Genomic DNA, 16,164 nt, shown 5'->3' on the forward strand with positions numbered 1-16,164 from the left:
TAAGGAGTCCGGGGTTAGTTCCTGCAGGAGCTATATGTCCTATCAGTTCTCTTTAGACGAGAATCGAACCCTTGAACTCTGAGACGATAAGAGATAAATCTTTAATAGCACTTGAAAAATCTTATCACGGTGTTGTCCGAACTTAATTTTTATGAAAATAATCATATTTGTTATGGGATTAGATTTTCTTTTAATTGATTTTCATGATCATCTTTCATCGGGCAATCCTTGTGATAAGTCATCGTAACTTTTTTTTTGTTTTGTTGTCCAATTGGTTTGGTCACCCATGATTAGGGTTGAGCAGAAAAACGAAACGAAACTGAAACCGAACCGAAACCGGTAAAAACCGATTAAAATCAAACCGATAAAAAGCGAACCCAATTAAAATCGAGAAACCGAAAAACCGAACCGTTACTAAAAATCCGGTTTCGGTTTTGGAGTTAAACCGAACCGAAAAAATCGAAACCGAACCGATTATTATAATATATTAATAATAAATATATATATTGTATAAAATATATATCATAAATATATAAATAATTAATTTAAGAAATTAAACTTTGGGCCAGTACTTTTTATTATTTGGACTTGTCTAAATTCATAACAGAGTCCATAATTTAGGTATTTAAAAGTTTTGGTTTATACTCCTGTGGTTGCCCGGTATAAAGCCTTTTTGTTGAAAGTAAAGCATTATGAGGTTAAAATTGTATGGCTGTTGTTGATTTTAAATATATCGATTTGATTGATGTATGTTTTCATCACTTAAGATTCCTGGTATTTAAGTTTCTATTTCTCTAAGAGCCTTATTGAACCTACTACATCAGACCATGTAGTGCATGGTGAATGCAAATTGCAAAGGACAGGGAGTGAGGGGAAACTGAAAAGGGCTGAAAATTAAAGATAGCTGATGAATTTAATCAAATTTTTTTTTGCTTTCAGAAAACGTTACTTTCTAGTGTCACTTTTTATTTCGATTCAATTAAAAACTCAGATGATGTTGTTAATTTCTTTAATTAAGTGAACTCGTTTTATTCAAGTTGTAAAAAAAAAAATTAACCGGTTTTAAAACTGAAACCGAAAATTACAACTGAAACCGGGGCTTTTGAAACCGAAACCGATAATTCGGCTGCGGTTTTTAATTTTTAAAACCGAGAATCTTCTGTTCCGGTTTTAACATAAAACCGAGCCGAACCGAACTGTGTTCTCCCCTAACACCATGAACGAAACATCCAATTCTTTTTATTGTCTAATTGGTTTGGTCACCCATGACAACATGAACGAAACATCCAATTCTTTTAACCTAGAAATATGACATGTTCAACAACTGCTTTGCACACCCAACGATGATCGGTAGAGAAGCGTTCATTCTTTTTTGTTTTTTATTTTTTATAAACCAAACATATCCAGTATATTCCGCTTAATGCAGGGTCTGGGGAGGGTAAAATGTACGTAGCCTTTCCCTTCATTTCGAAAGAGGTTGTTCCCTGAAAGACCCTCGGCTTGTGTGTGCGTGTCAAAATAAGTAAAAACTAAAATAACAATTTAACATATACTCAAGAATCAATAATAATTTCAAACAATACACAGCCCCAGTTATCAAAATCATCCACCAATACTCTCTCAATGAGAGTCGACCCCCAAACCCTAGTTAGCCGCCTCAAAAATATTCAGATCTACTCCTTCTTCTTCATCAATTAAGCCCTCTTCATTTTCCCAAAATCACTTCCATCTTCTTCTCCCCCATCTAATAATCAGTTTTTTATTTTTCTTTCAATAATCATCCTTATTTTGTAAGGATTACTATTGTACCCAATCGTTTTGGGTATTTTGTTTGTCCTCCTTTTGGAGTGGTTGTTTGTCCTCCTTTTTGGAGTGGTCCGTATGTTTTTGATATTTTTGACTTGTTGGTTTGTATCGTTGAGAATGATTCAATTGGTGTTTCGGGGAATCTTGAAAGCTCGCATCGAGTCTGAATCGGTGGTGAAAATCACAAAAGCTCACCTTTCACAACGGAAGATTGTTCATATTACAAGGGCATCTGCACATCCAATCACTTCTGAACATTGGATTACAACTGGAATTAATTGTGTGAAGGTCAATTATGATACTACTGATTTTGGAGATGGTGTAGGATGGATTTCTTGGGAAACTATTGTAATCTTTTTAAGTTTAAATAATATTTATATTCTGTATGTTAAGCGATCTGTAAACAAAACGACTATTCATTTAGCTCGTTTATTTGTTTGTCAACCTAATCGTATCACCAGTTTTGGGGTTTGTCCAAACTGGATTAAGTTTATTATGTAATGCATAATATTTTGACAGAAAAAAAATAATAATTTTAAACAGATAATAACTTAAATTGAAAAGAGTCAAAACAAATATTAACCCATAACATTATTCATATGAGACTTACCTAATTATGTATTACTTGTTTTTTGTTTTTGGTATATTTTGTATAATTCATTTGAACGTCCATGGTGATACTAAACAAATATTTTACTGTTTATTTCTCGCTTTACTTTATTACTTCAGCTGAACAACAACAGCAAAAAGTACTCGGTAATAAAGAAGGTACAGGAGGAAAAACGAAGAAAACAACATTAGGTTTTGTTGACCAGCCATTTATATAACCCATACAACATTATGGTTTAAGTTATGCCAGCATTAAAACAGATAACTCCAGAAGGATTAATAATTCAATTGATGAACTGCAAACTTCACTGTTTCATCACTTTTGCTGATGACTTCACAACTATAAAGTTTCAATTCCTTTGTAAATGGGAAGATCATTCATGCATGTAACATAAGACATCCTACCCACCATGTTAGGAGTGGCTTTTACCACAAATTAAACAAGGTAGCAGACGGTCTCTAGTTAAAACCAAAACCTTAATGAAACACGTCAATATTCCAGCATAGTATTACCACAAAGAAGGTATAGACAAAAACTGAAAAACTAATAAATGAGTAACATTGGTCTTGATAAAACCAAGATACTAAACCAGCATTTCATATAACCATACAACAGGATGGTTTAAGCTATGCCAGCATAAAAACAGACACCTCCAAATAAATTAATCATCGAATGGAATAATTGCAAACTTCGATGTTGTAATTGCTTCTATTGATAACTTTACAACTACAAACTTTTAGAAGCTTTCTTAAATGATGGGTCATAAAAGTAATTTAACGCCTCCTACCGCCTTTGTTTCCGAGAATCAAAACGGATTCCTTCCTTCTCAAGATCAAGAGTCTTGGCTCTCCCATCATCTAAAGCAACAGCTAAAGTTGATGTGCCTTCAAAGACTTCTGTCACAGTCCCCTTATGCCTGAAATGAAGAATTAAACATTCAGAGGAAATGTCTTAATTACAAACTAAAACCCAGCCTCCATTAGTTATAGAACAAAATCAGTTCAAAAATTCAAAAATAAAATCTAAACCATTGCATACATATACATATACATATATATTATATAGAAAATATCAAAACCCACCAAGAATTATTAGATGGCTGATGGACTTCCACTCTCTTTCCCATTGCATCTTTACCTAATGTCTGAAGTATCCAGTTGGCTTCCATGACTTCCTCCGCCAAACTATCTTTGTACCAATTAGAGGCATCTTCCTCTTCCTTGTCTGTTTTCTCCCTTAAAGGTGATGGTCTCTTTCTTTTTGAACGTTGGCCCTTTACAGAACTCTTCTCGTCTTCAGCAGCCCATGAACTTGAGTTCTCATTAAAAGGATTCTTAAATTTTAGCTTCAGCAATGGTTTGGAATCCTTTGGCACAGGAAGTGAGACAGAATGTTGATGCCTTTTAACATCATTCGACTCATCATCAATCCCATCATCAACCCTAGCTTCTGAAGACTTCATTAAAGATAGCTTGTCACTCCTTATAGCAGAAGTCTGGGTTCTAATGCCTGTAGTAGGTATGCTCCCCTCGGTGCTCCTTTTTCCATATAAAAAACGCTTTTTTATGGGAGAAACAGATCCGTAACCATCAGAAATTTTATCTCCACCAAAACTATGATTCTTCTCATAAACTTCTGAATTAACATTTTTTATCTTTATCAAGTTGGGGGCTCTTCCACGGATCTTTAAACCTTCTATTTGGTCAGGATAATCTTTAACATCACCTGAAGCAATAAGATAAACATAATGATTTCCTAACATGGAAAAATATTAGATTGATGTTATGACCTGGTGCAGTAGTGGTTTTAATAGGAGCATTAGTAATCTATTGGTATTAGCATGTCAAAAAAGGGTACTTGTGTCATTCTAGTAAGTTAGTTAAAGAACCTGTATAAGTAGCATGACAATCTATACTTTTCATTATGTTTGAACAATTATCAGAAAATGGAAGTTCTTTCCACAAAAACATTCTCTTTCTAGATTTTTTTTTCTCTTGGTTCTCCCTCTATAAGTGAATTGCTACTCTCTCAAGACACTGCTCATTTCTATGTCGAAACACTAATAATCTCTGTAAATCTTTACATTTCTATCTTATATCTACTGTTATCTCATCAAAACACTAAAAAACCTAAGACACTTTTCGGCAAAGTCGGTCCATGGTTCCTGACATTTAAACATAGATAAAGATGAGCAAGTAGCATGATGGGAGACACATTCCCTCTAAGCAATCTACATAGTAAACCAGATACCTTTTCCATCATCAACTAAAGCCGCGGGTTCATGCCTGTCCTTGTTCCTGTCATTCACTCGCTGCTGCCGTGCATCTTCACTGCCTGCTACATACAAATTACATAAGCACATAATAACTAAAGGACAATACTGATAATACAAAATATGACTAGACAAAAAAAAAACTATTCCAATTGGTATAGGAAAACCTACATCACTAAATTACAAAACATATCGTCCTCGCCATTCATATTTATATAGAACATGGGAATATTAAAAGAGAGATTTAAGATGAAATTAATAAGTAGAAGATAAAACGTATGAGCTTATAATCATACTAATCTTACAACTTGCTAACAATATAACAAAACTTATCAAAGACAGGAGAGACCGAGAGAGGCTGACTTCTAAGCCAAGCAAAATTGGGATGAGAATGTAAAAGGTTATTCAGAATAGGCATTCACACACTTTGCCTCCCAATTTAAATAGGCAAACATAAGGCAGAATTCTCTTAGATATATAGTATAACCTTATAAAAATCCAGGAAATATATAAACTTAAGATGAATAGGGACTACTTGCACTAGCACATCATGAGGACAGATTCCAAGTCGCAGAGAAGTTCGTGCTGATCATACATGCATATTATCATGTAAACTAGAGATAGACCAATGTCATGTGCAATGGGACCAAATAAAGACCATGTCCAATTTCAAACAAATATAAATAAGAGCGTCCCTATGTATGTAGAGAGTAAAGATTTCCTCCTTGGGCCTTGAGTAATATATAATATTAAATTTAACAAAGAATTATTTTCACCATTTTAAATTTTTTTTTAAAAAATATCAGATTTAAAGATGTCATTAGATTGACATACCCTCTCTTTGGGCGCTCGATGCATCAGACCTTGGTGAGCCTGTTATGTTTTTGTTTCGAGCACCTAAATGTATAACAAGCTTCGGCCCCTTGGTGCTTTTAGACTTGCTTGCTTGTTTCCCACTGTCCTCTCCTTGAGGTTTGTTATTCTTTAGTTGTATAACTCTCAAAGCCTTGTTCTCATCACTTGCTCCCACCTCGTCAATGTGCTTGTGCTTCATAGCTTGATTAATAGAGCACACCCCCTCAGTCAAACTTCCGGAAATAGGATGAGGATATAGATCGCGCTCTCCACTACTATACGGATGGACATTGTCATCCTTATTGTCAGCAAGGCTGCCAACCATACATGGACCATCACTATTTCCTTCTCCATGTTTACTAATTATTGACATCTGATATCCCTTTTTCTTCCCATAATTTTTATTGTACGACTTTTTGCCATAATCCTTGCTTTTCTTCGGTGACTTGTCAACTAACCCTTTAAGACTAAACTTTACAGAACGACCATACTCATTCTTAGGTGCAATAGGACCACTATCTTCGTCATCCGAGAAAGGTGAGATAGAAAATATCTCCTCTTGAGTTGGCAATCCAGCAGCAGCCCTCAAGTTCACAATTAAATCCCGATCAAAGATATCTCTCCTCTTCCAAAGCTCGTGGACAGCATCCTCAAGATCTCTAACCTGGCATTTGAGAGAGAATAATAATTTACAAGCAACACATGCATTATTGTTTATTAGTTCTAAAACTTTTAACACGCACCTGGTAGCATTCTCCACGACATGTAGCACATTTATACTGAAGGTTATTATTCACTTGGTATTGAAGATATCTTTCATCACTGCAAGATGTTATATTTTAAAAAATTAATAATATAGCAAAGGCAAGAACAATTTTACGCTAAGTCGGTGAGGGTCATTCAAGGAATTCACCCAAGAAAGATGGTCTACAGCAAGTTAAGAGATTTACTAAGGGATTAGTGACTGAACCAATGTCATATCAAATAAACTTGGCTAAAAAACATAGGTGTGCCATGTGTTTACTAAATTATCAACAGATGACCTGTATTACTAAACTGAAATCTATACTATTATATTAAAGACGAAACATTAAAAGTTTGGTTGTTGGTCTTGGTCAGGGACGGAACCAGACATTCAAAATGGGGTGGGCTTGACGAGTCTTTAGCGAAGTTTTCCTATCATCCATGTCAGCAAATTCATAGATCATCGATTTTATGTTAATTTTTTTAACAAATTATCTTTCTATATATGTTATCATAAAATTCAAAATACTTTGTCAGAGTTTGTGTTCATGTTTGTAGCTGAGTGTTCTTTTGGTGTCCAATATTTAGTTGGAAAATGGGCTTTAATACATAATAGGGCTGTCAAAAGTTAGCAAATATATAAGTACTGTTTTTTTTTAAAATCATCCTGGGCTTAAGCCCAGGCTAGCCCTTTAATACTTCCGTCCCTGGTCTTGGTCACTCAATGTAGAACTGTCAGATCAAATTGATGAGAACCGTTAGATATAATTTTAAAAATTATTATTCAAATGATATAAGATCGAATCCTACAAGCAACATATTATTAAAATTAAAATTTATAATATATAATAATAAAAACGAGCGTGCATCGCACGGGTTATATATATACTAGTACTATTATAAAAGCGCTCAGAAGAATCACTTTTCAATATAATTATGTCTACAAGATAAATAAAAAGAAAACAAGTTTTTTTTATTCCAGAGATCTTTCATAACTATACAATCTACAGATAACTTCACTTGTTGGCTCTTTCTAAATATTAATGAGTGGTCCTTTATCAAAGACTCGTCGTCTTCCTACTCAATATTATTTGGTCAACTTCTTATTATTGGACAAAGTACCACATGCTAAGGTACTGTTCATGACAGATTGAAAGATGCACCTCATATTTAACATTAATTGCATCAAAAAATGAGTATATTCCAATAAATAAAATCAGAAATGATTGTGAAGATATCACTTAACAACAGATGAGCAGAAGATAGATGTCGTCAAGTTAAACAAAATTACCATAAAGTAAAAATAACAACGATGCTGTCTCAAATTGACAGCAATTCCAACAAAGTTTGACGATTGATAAGGAGTTCTAACCATCCAAAATATTTAACTTCATGTGGAATGAGGAATTAATGTATTAATTTGTGCATATTTATGCTATTATTTAGCAATTTAATTATTGTACTTGTGATATATATATATATATTAGTTTCGTTCATATATATTGGGAAAATAAAATCTTAATAAATACACACACACATATATATATATGTATACACACACTGACATAACTTATGCATATTCTAACCTATTGCAGTATTATACATAAAATTAAATTGAAAATCATTTATCTTGTTATAAGTTGTGATCCATGCATATTTCTCTCTTTCGCAGTTTAAATATCATAGGGGTAGGGGTTCTGCGACTGGATCACCTCAGGGGCTAGTGGGTTTCCTGCTTTAATCCACCTAATTATATCTTTTTATTATATTTCAACTATTTCAATTTTTGTCCTGCATCATAACTCATCTATGACAATCAATACCAAACTAACACAAAGGAAGGACACTGATTTAACAAGAAACAAGGGACTGAGAAACCTGATGCCATCACATTGGCAATGCACCCATCTCTGACAGATGTCACAGCATACCATTGGAGTTGCTTCAGAATCTCTGTAGACCTGTAGTATTTGTCATTAGAAAAAGAGCTGGTTAACAAAATAACTTTTAGAATCACATGGCCAATACAATAAAATGATAGATATACAATAATATTAATGCACATCAAAATTAGTGAGCATGTATCTCAATTATTTCAATATACAGTAAGTGGTTACACAATATTCCCAAGGATCAAATGCAAAATAAGTATGAACCGTTACGGTTACAGGTCTTCCACCTAATTAAAAATATTATTATTTCTTTAATGGATAAAACCTATCAACTTGCACATTTTCTGAAGATTTTTTTATGATGACAACTATCACTATATAATTGTCAATGTAAATTGAATAGAGAGCTCTTATGCCGAAAAACTTGGTACTCTGACTCTCAATAAAGTGAGAAACAATACCTTCAAACAAATTGGGCAGTAATTTCCTTTCACAAATAATCTTCCGCAGGCATCACAACAAGTATACCCTAGGAACCACCTGCAAAGGTTTTGAATAACTATTAAGAGAATCCCAGACAGGAACAAGGGTTCTTGCTTACTGGGAACTAAACAAGTCTCATATAAAGATAATATCAAACAATATAATATAGCTACTTCGTCATTTAAAGGTACAAAATTTCTCAGGTACTTTCAAAATCATATCGAGGTAATTGGTGCATATTTCGTCACGATATTATTGTGAAATAGGGAAGTAACTTAATAAAATTCGGGGTAACTGCTTGTATAGAACTGTTTCATACTTGATACAAATTTAAAACTAGAAACTAAATACCTTACACTAAGACCATTTCCTGGAACATTCGATCCACAACTGTGACACCTAGTATGCTTAGGGCACAGGTAAGGTCCATGGCTCACATTCTAGAAGAAATAAAAATAAATATCAGAAGATGTCACCAGGATATGAAGCAGGACTTTAGGACTTCTACAATACCTTGTGTGGAGGATGCTGACAGTAACAGTGGTAAGCACCGTCACACCTTTTGCAGAACATAAACTTGTTTGGGTCTCCTGTTCTTCGGCACACCTACAGAAAATGTTTAGTAGTAAGCACCTACATCAGGTGGACTTACACAGTTACATGTACCTTAAGTGAAACAATATGGATATAGAAATATGCCAATTACAGAAGCATCAGACATTTAGTATCCTTATCTAAGGTCTGAATGTTTGAGGCTCGTACTCTATGCGAAATAGTTCCATGCAATATATAAAGAACAGCGCCATGGCAAGATTGTGATAAATCAAAAATTACGGTTGAATAAAATAATCTGAGATACAAAGGGAATGCAATGTATTGGATTGGATAATGGTAATAGCAAACCCTTTTGTTTTACAGGGCACTTCTTAAAAATTATAATCATAGAGAGTAAAAAACCAATTGATGGAAACATTCTACAAAACAGTGTGCGTACTGCCTGCAAAAGACGGATTCATTTTGAGATTTATGAATATGTAACATTTGTAATAAAATTTTCATAAAAAGTTTATAAGCTTGGAAGATCTGGAAACGCTCATTCACTAAATAAAATTGTGCATAATACTTGCAACAATTTTTTACCAAACATTTATAATCTACATCATATGCCAAAATGTCAGTCTACTTGTATCTAATTTTGAATGTCATGTTCATGCACTATAAAAATCAAACACGAACTTAATTCTTCAGCAAGAGCTTGCTCTGCAGCTCTTATATAGAAAAAATAGGAAATAAGCTAACCTTTTCGGCGTGAAAATTAATTTAAAAATCAATGTCAACCATAAAAGATTTTGCATTAAAGAACAATGAAGCTCGCATACCTATAATAGCATTAATTCTGACTTTAAATCTAAACAATTACCAAATAAAACATATGATAAGGCATGTAGCATCTTGGTAAATCTCATTTTTTTCCTTAACAAAATCAAAAAAAACTCCGAGTTACCTCACATGTTCGGCAAGAGGGACAGGTCCACGAACTCCAGTGAAAAAGATCTGCAACACAAAATCCAGACTTTAATTTATCAGTAAATAGTCTCATTTACAACTTGGAAGTACTATTTCTTGCCATAATTGAAACCTCTATTTTGAGCCCATGCTTTAACACAGCTCCTGTGATACTTCTTGTCACAACTTTTGCAAGACAACATTTTTCTTGCTTTTTCACTTCCTTCGTGTTCACCATTAAAGCAAAGCCGACACATTACTTTAACATTAGAAACACCCTGCTCTGCTCCACCGATATCTTTTACAACACCCTGCACAAGCAACATGTTCATTTAAATTTAAGCTCCCGTACTTTAATACACTTGCAACAATATTTGTAACGGGCTCAATAACAATAATCGAGTTTTTAAATGTTTTGTAATGTTCCCAATATCTGTTTTTGCCAGTGGCGTCAAAAGGAATATCCTTAAATTTTGAGAATGAAGATGCCAGGGTTATTGTCTTCATTTGTTATCAAGGCAGTAAGATAATTTATTTACTTCATATAGAGTTGACATGTATCGAGGAAAAAAAATCTTAACTGATGATAAATGAGACTGAATGGATAGTGCTATAAATTTTTTGCTTTCAAAAAATTGGGCCTTATTTAATGTGCGTACCACATGTGCCAAAAAGCCCGTGCAAATGTGATATGTGACAACCCGAGTGTAATGAAAGACGAGGTTTAAGTTTGTTACAAAGTACTTGGCCGAAGCACCAAAAGAGCACGCCAAAACAACGATTCAACCTTTCAAAGCTAATAATAAACCAATTAATTTCGCTAACGAGCACATGCCTCAATTAATATACGGATAGTTTTAATGAACAAAGCAAAGATCTACACCACATGAAACGTATTAAAAAAACTCACTACTCTAATAAATAATCAACCAAATCACGATTGGGGCTACAATCAAACACGTAACCTTTCAAGATCGACAAACAAGAATTCAAAAACAAATTCAATCTCACGACTCAAAATATAAAAAGAACATACAATTCTATCACCATTTCATCAAATCACTAACCACATAATCACAAAGTACCAAAAATTCACTAACCACATAATCACTAAATACAATATTCCTTAAAACAAAACACATTTCCCCCAACAAAAAACACAATCCTAACATTTCATCCATTAACGAAACACATAATCACAAACTACCAAAATCTTCAAAATAATCCAAACTACCAAAATCTACAAAACACGATTCCACACACATTTCATCAATTAACAAAAACACACAATCACAAAACACCAAAACTCAACAATTCTATCACCGTTTCATCAACCACAGAATCACACGGTACCAAAAATCCACTAACCACATAATCACAAACCACCAAAAACCCCTTACAAAAACCACAATTCCACACACATTTCATCAATCAACAAAAACACGAAAGCACAAAACACCAAAACTCAACAAAAATCAACTACCTCCTTATCGCCAATCTCCATCCGCCTCGCATAATCCTCTGCAACCAAACTCGCCACCGCCGCCTTCTTCTGCATCGCGGCTCTCTTATTCTGCGCCGACACCAACTCCTCCGCATCTCTATCAACCACCGCCACCACAGCCACCTCCTTCACCACCTCCTTTGCCGCCTCCTTCACCGTCACCGGCGCCGGAGCAACCGCAACCTTCGGAACCAGCACCTGCACAGTAGCATCATGACAAGCCCTAAGTAACCACGGATCTTTAATAAACTCATCGAGCTTGGCGATTTCATCGGAAAATTTGTGATTTTTGTCGCCTCGAAACCCTAGCTTACAGTAACAGATCCTTCGACTGCAAAAAAGACAAACAGAATTGTGAAGATATAGATACAGATAGTTGTGTGTGTATAAGAGGGGTTTAAGGGGATGAAAGTGTACCAAGTGATTGGGCAGGCGACGTGAAAGGCCATTACATTCGATTTTATTTTTTTGTAGAGTTTGTAATTTGGTGAATTTTATTTTTTATTTATGTTATGTATTACTACTACTGTTTGGATAAAGATGTAAAATATGTGAAAAGTGGAGCGTGAACAGCGAGGGAGACAGAGAGCGAGAGAGAGATTTTCAATTTTTGCTAGAGAGAGAGAAAGGTGAAGAAGGGGGAGAACTGAGAGGTACGTGAGATGTGACACATATGGGGCGTAAATTATGAGTAAAAAATGTTTAAATTTGGGGTTATGCTGTATCTTAAATTTTTGTGACCTTTATTCATGTTCTTTGATTAATCTATTACCGGTTTTCTAATGTGTACCCAAGTGTAAACAATAAGCACTAATTCTCATGAATTTAGTATATTTTGATTGGTGCTCTAATCATAAAATATGAATACGAGGAAGTGAAATAAAATATCTCGGCTCTATTTGACGTGGTAATATTTCTTTTGTGAAGAAAGTGTACATATGAATTGTTCCAGAGCGTGATGATTATTTTAACCATTTATTCCTTTAATTAGCTAATTTCATAATAGTATTTGTTGATTAATTTAAATATAATGTAATTCTATAAATTGTTTCTAATTTTTCAAAAATTGTATAATTTTGACCTTAGAGCTTGATGAGAGAATCCAAGATTTGAGAACCGAGTTTCAGGTGAGTGAGTAATTTGATGAAGAACAAAAGAAAAAGAGTGATGATACAATAAAAAAGATGAAAAATTGGATTTTGATCAGCGAAACACCTGAGGTAAGTTAGATAGGTGAAACTAAAAAATTACTTTCTTTTTGGTCATATTTTCAAGGCAGTGAAAACTTGAAATTCTCTAAAAATTGCGTTAGTCTTTTGTGTTTGCAAGAAGATTGAATTTACACATATGTTTATGTTCTGCACGTACGTCTTTCAAAACTATATTATTGCACATGATACATATCTTGCACATTTAGACGCGGCATTATAGGATTCTATGAGGCATGTATTGTGTTAGAGCACATTCACAAAATACTAATTATATGAAAGGGATATGGGTTTGGGATGACCGAAATAATAAAGATACATCAAATTCTTAAGATTAGAACTAATTTATTTGATATTTGGTTTGGCAAAATCTTTCTTATAATTCCACTAATTGAATTACACTCATTGGCTTTAGGGATTATGTATTATTATTTCGGAAGAGAAGTTTTGCAAGTTAAATAGTTGTGGCTTTATTCAACAAGAGAATGAAATATATGTATCTCCTGACTGTTCCAGAATCTCAATCAATATTGTATTGTCCTCTCATTACATGGGTTTTTAGGCTGTATTCATGAACTTGAGAATGGGCACGGAAAGGATCCAAAGTCCAAATGAAAAGGATTGTTATATTTGTAATTTTGTCATCAATTTAACATTTTTTAATGTTCGTTACCATTATGATGTATTCTTTAGCTACAAATTTTATTTTTTTATAAATCATTTAATTAATTCATTTGCTGATAATAGTTTTCACAACAACTTTTATGGATTGGGTATGGAATAAAGATTCATGTTCATTTATAAGGTATATTTTTTTTCAATTCATGTGTATACATCATTGCATAATTGATCATTAAGTCTATGATGATATCTGATAATCTTTACAATGTTGTGTATATTTTTTCATTGATTAAGTTTTTTGTGCTTATTATTGTCATGAGGATCTGAATTTTTTTTACTAATATTTTCATTTTGAAAAGAATAAAGTGCTTAAAATTGTGTGTGCTCAGGCTGGCTAGATCAGAGACTAATGGTATTATTGCTTATCCAGAGGTAAAATCTTATTACTATTATATGTGGATAGTTTCATTTTGAAAAGAATGAAGTGCTTAAAATTGTGTTCAATAAAAGTCTACAGTGTCAAAAAAATGCAATATTGTGAATTATCTATGGAAACAACAAAAAATTCCTTTACGATTGTGTATACTTTCAAATTCAATACTTAAACAATCATGCTTATATATCATGAGTGATTTTTGTGATTATATTATTACTATTATATGTGGATAGCTTTTCTAACTAATATACGACAACATGAATAAAGAATCATCAACAGAATATTAGCAGAAAGACACATGAAAATAATAAACCGCAATACTATTTACTAACTTAAACATGTTAGAGAGATTGAATAAAGTAGTATGGAGTCGAAATTCAAGATAAATTTTTATTTCTTATAGAACTTGATAGAGTGTGTTGTGTTGTGTTGTATTTCACCAGTTTGATCTGATATGGGATGGTGATAGTAGTAGTTATGCTATTGTGTTCTTTGATATATTTAGGATATCAGGCCTTTTCTTATTTTGTTATGACCAACACGCTATTTTTCTGTGAATGACTTTAATTTGCTTCAAGACTACAACCACATTGATTATTTTCTCTCAACTACATCAAATAAAGTTGCTTCTCCAATGCAAGGGTCATTATTTGATTTGGATGAATTTCGCGTCTTCTCTCCACCTTTAGCAATATATACGTCAATTCTGTCAAAGTCAATGCTCAAGAGATCTTTACTGATGATAAAAAGAACAAGATAGACTGTGTTTGATTGTGAATCTCTTGAATGATAAAAAAGTTCTATGACAGGGAAAGAAATTCTAGTCTCTGATTAGGGTAATCACATTTTATGTCTCAAGTTTTGGTGTCTTTACCGTTTACATGACTTTTGGACAAATATTAATTCAACTTTAAGCTTCTGGCTCCTTGAAATAAAAAGGTTTTATCAATTATATGCAGAGTTGATGTGACTTTGCTCTTACCGACAATAATTACTATCAATGACATAAAATGAGAAGGATGTTAACTTGAGGTGGGAAGGTTATATATTATATTTCGTTGGTAATAGTTCATTTTTTAGGTTTGGTTGGTGTTAATTTTTTTGTGTGTTTTTTAGTGTTCTGTATAAATATTACTGTGTTGCAAATTTCTTAAGGATGCAAATTTCTTAAGGATTGTCAACTTGGACCTATAGGATACTGTAGGTCGGGAAGATTATATATAGCAGGTTGGGGCCATTGAGTTATAGAGGTGCTTATATATTTGTGTTAGCTTTCTTAAATCAGTGGGGAAAGCTATGAGAGTGTGCTCGAAAAGTGCAGACATATCTCCTTTGTTTTGCACCCAGTGTACATATTGTTCTTGTAGGAAAAAAGATACATCTATGTGAAGAAGAGGATATCTAGCTGATCACAATGAATGTGATGTCATAATAACTTCTCGAGCTTATAAAACAAATTGGTGCATCAACTTATACAGAGTGCACAGCTCTAAGACTCAACAGAATGACAAAGCTACTATTTTATAAAAATGCATAAGTTGTCCTTCAACCTCCAAGGATGAAGGAAATTGCAAGGATGAAAAGACTTAGAAGCTCTACAGGTGTATGAAGATTGTGTTGCTTAACAAATGTTATTTTCCAATAGAAACTAAAACAACACATGTTTGCCATAGTTTAAACTTCTACAATGATAAGAGATATTCAACATATTAAATTCACCTCTTTCTATGCGTATATTAGTTGATCATATGATGAAAATGATAGCCATATAAAATGCATAAATTGTAGCTAATTTGTTAATTTTGTGAAAGTTTAGAATATTCTATTAGATGATGAAAAGGATATCCATATGAAATTATTAATTCTTTCATACACTATATTGGTAATCTGTAAGTGTTAGCTAACTTGGTCACAGGGTAAGTCTTTAACTTTTCAAAGTAAAAAAAAAACTATAGTGAATGCAAAATCAAAATTGAATTCAATTGTATTTTGATACATTTATAAAGAATTTCATATAATAACTAAAGTATTAATAAAATTATATAATTTGTAAACATTTACATTTAGAAAATATAAATATTGGCAACCTTTCATAATTAATAAAAATATAATTTAATTTATATTTTAGGCGTATATGTAATTGATGAATAATTTATACAAATAATAATTTAAAATGGCTAAAGTTAATATCAATCCGTTGTTTTAGGTTACTATTATTAATAAAAAT

The 16,164-nt window shown here is 33.0% G+C and overlaps 1 protein-coding gene across 1 annotated transcript; it reads right to left on the minus strand.

The window, feature by feature from the left end:
* Positions 1-2,925: 2,925 nt before the first annotated feature.
* On the minus strand, positions 2,926-12,326 carry LOC141661715 (uncharacterized). The gene is made up of 13 exons (XM_074468718.1): positions 12,090-12,326; positions 11,652-12,003; positions 10,302-10,479; positions 10,167-10,216; positions 9,176-9,268; positions 9,014-9,102; positions 8,641-8,719; positions 8,166-8,248; positions 6,287-6,365; positions 5,523-6,207; positions 4,667-4,750; positions 3,499-4,141; positions 2,926-3,332 (listed from the first exon to the last, which is right to left on the minus strand). Exons 1-13 carry the CDS (start codon positions 12,119-12,121, stop codon positions 3,200-3,202), a joined length of 2,580 nt encoding a protein of 859 aa, XP_074324819.1. The 5' UTR covers positions 12,122-12,326; the 3' UTR covers positions 2,926-3,199.
* Between the last annotated feature and the right edge of the window lie 3,838 nt (positions 12,327-16,164).

Source organism: Apium graveolens, chromosome 1 (assembly GCF_009905375.1).
Source record: "Apium graveolens cultivar Ventura chromosome 1, ASM990537v1, whole genome shotgun sequence".
Classification (NCBI taxonomy): domain Eukaryota; kingdom Viridiplantae; phylum Streptophyta; class Magnoliopsida; order Apiales; family Apiaceae; genus Apium; species Apium graveolens.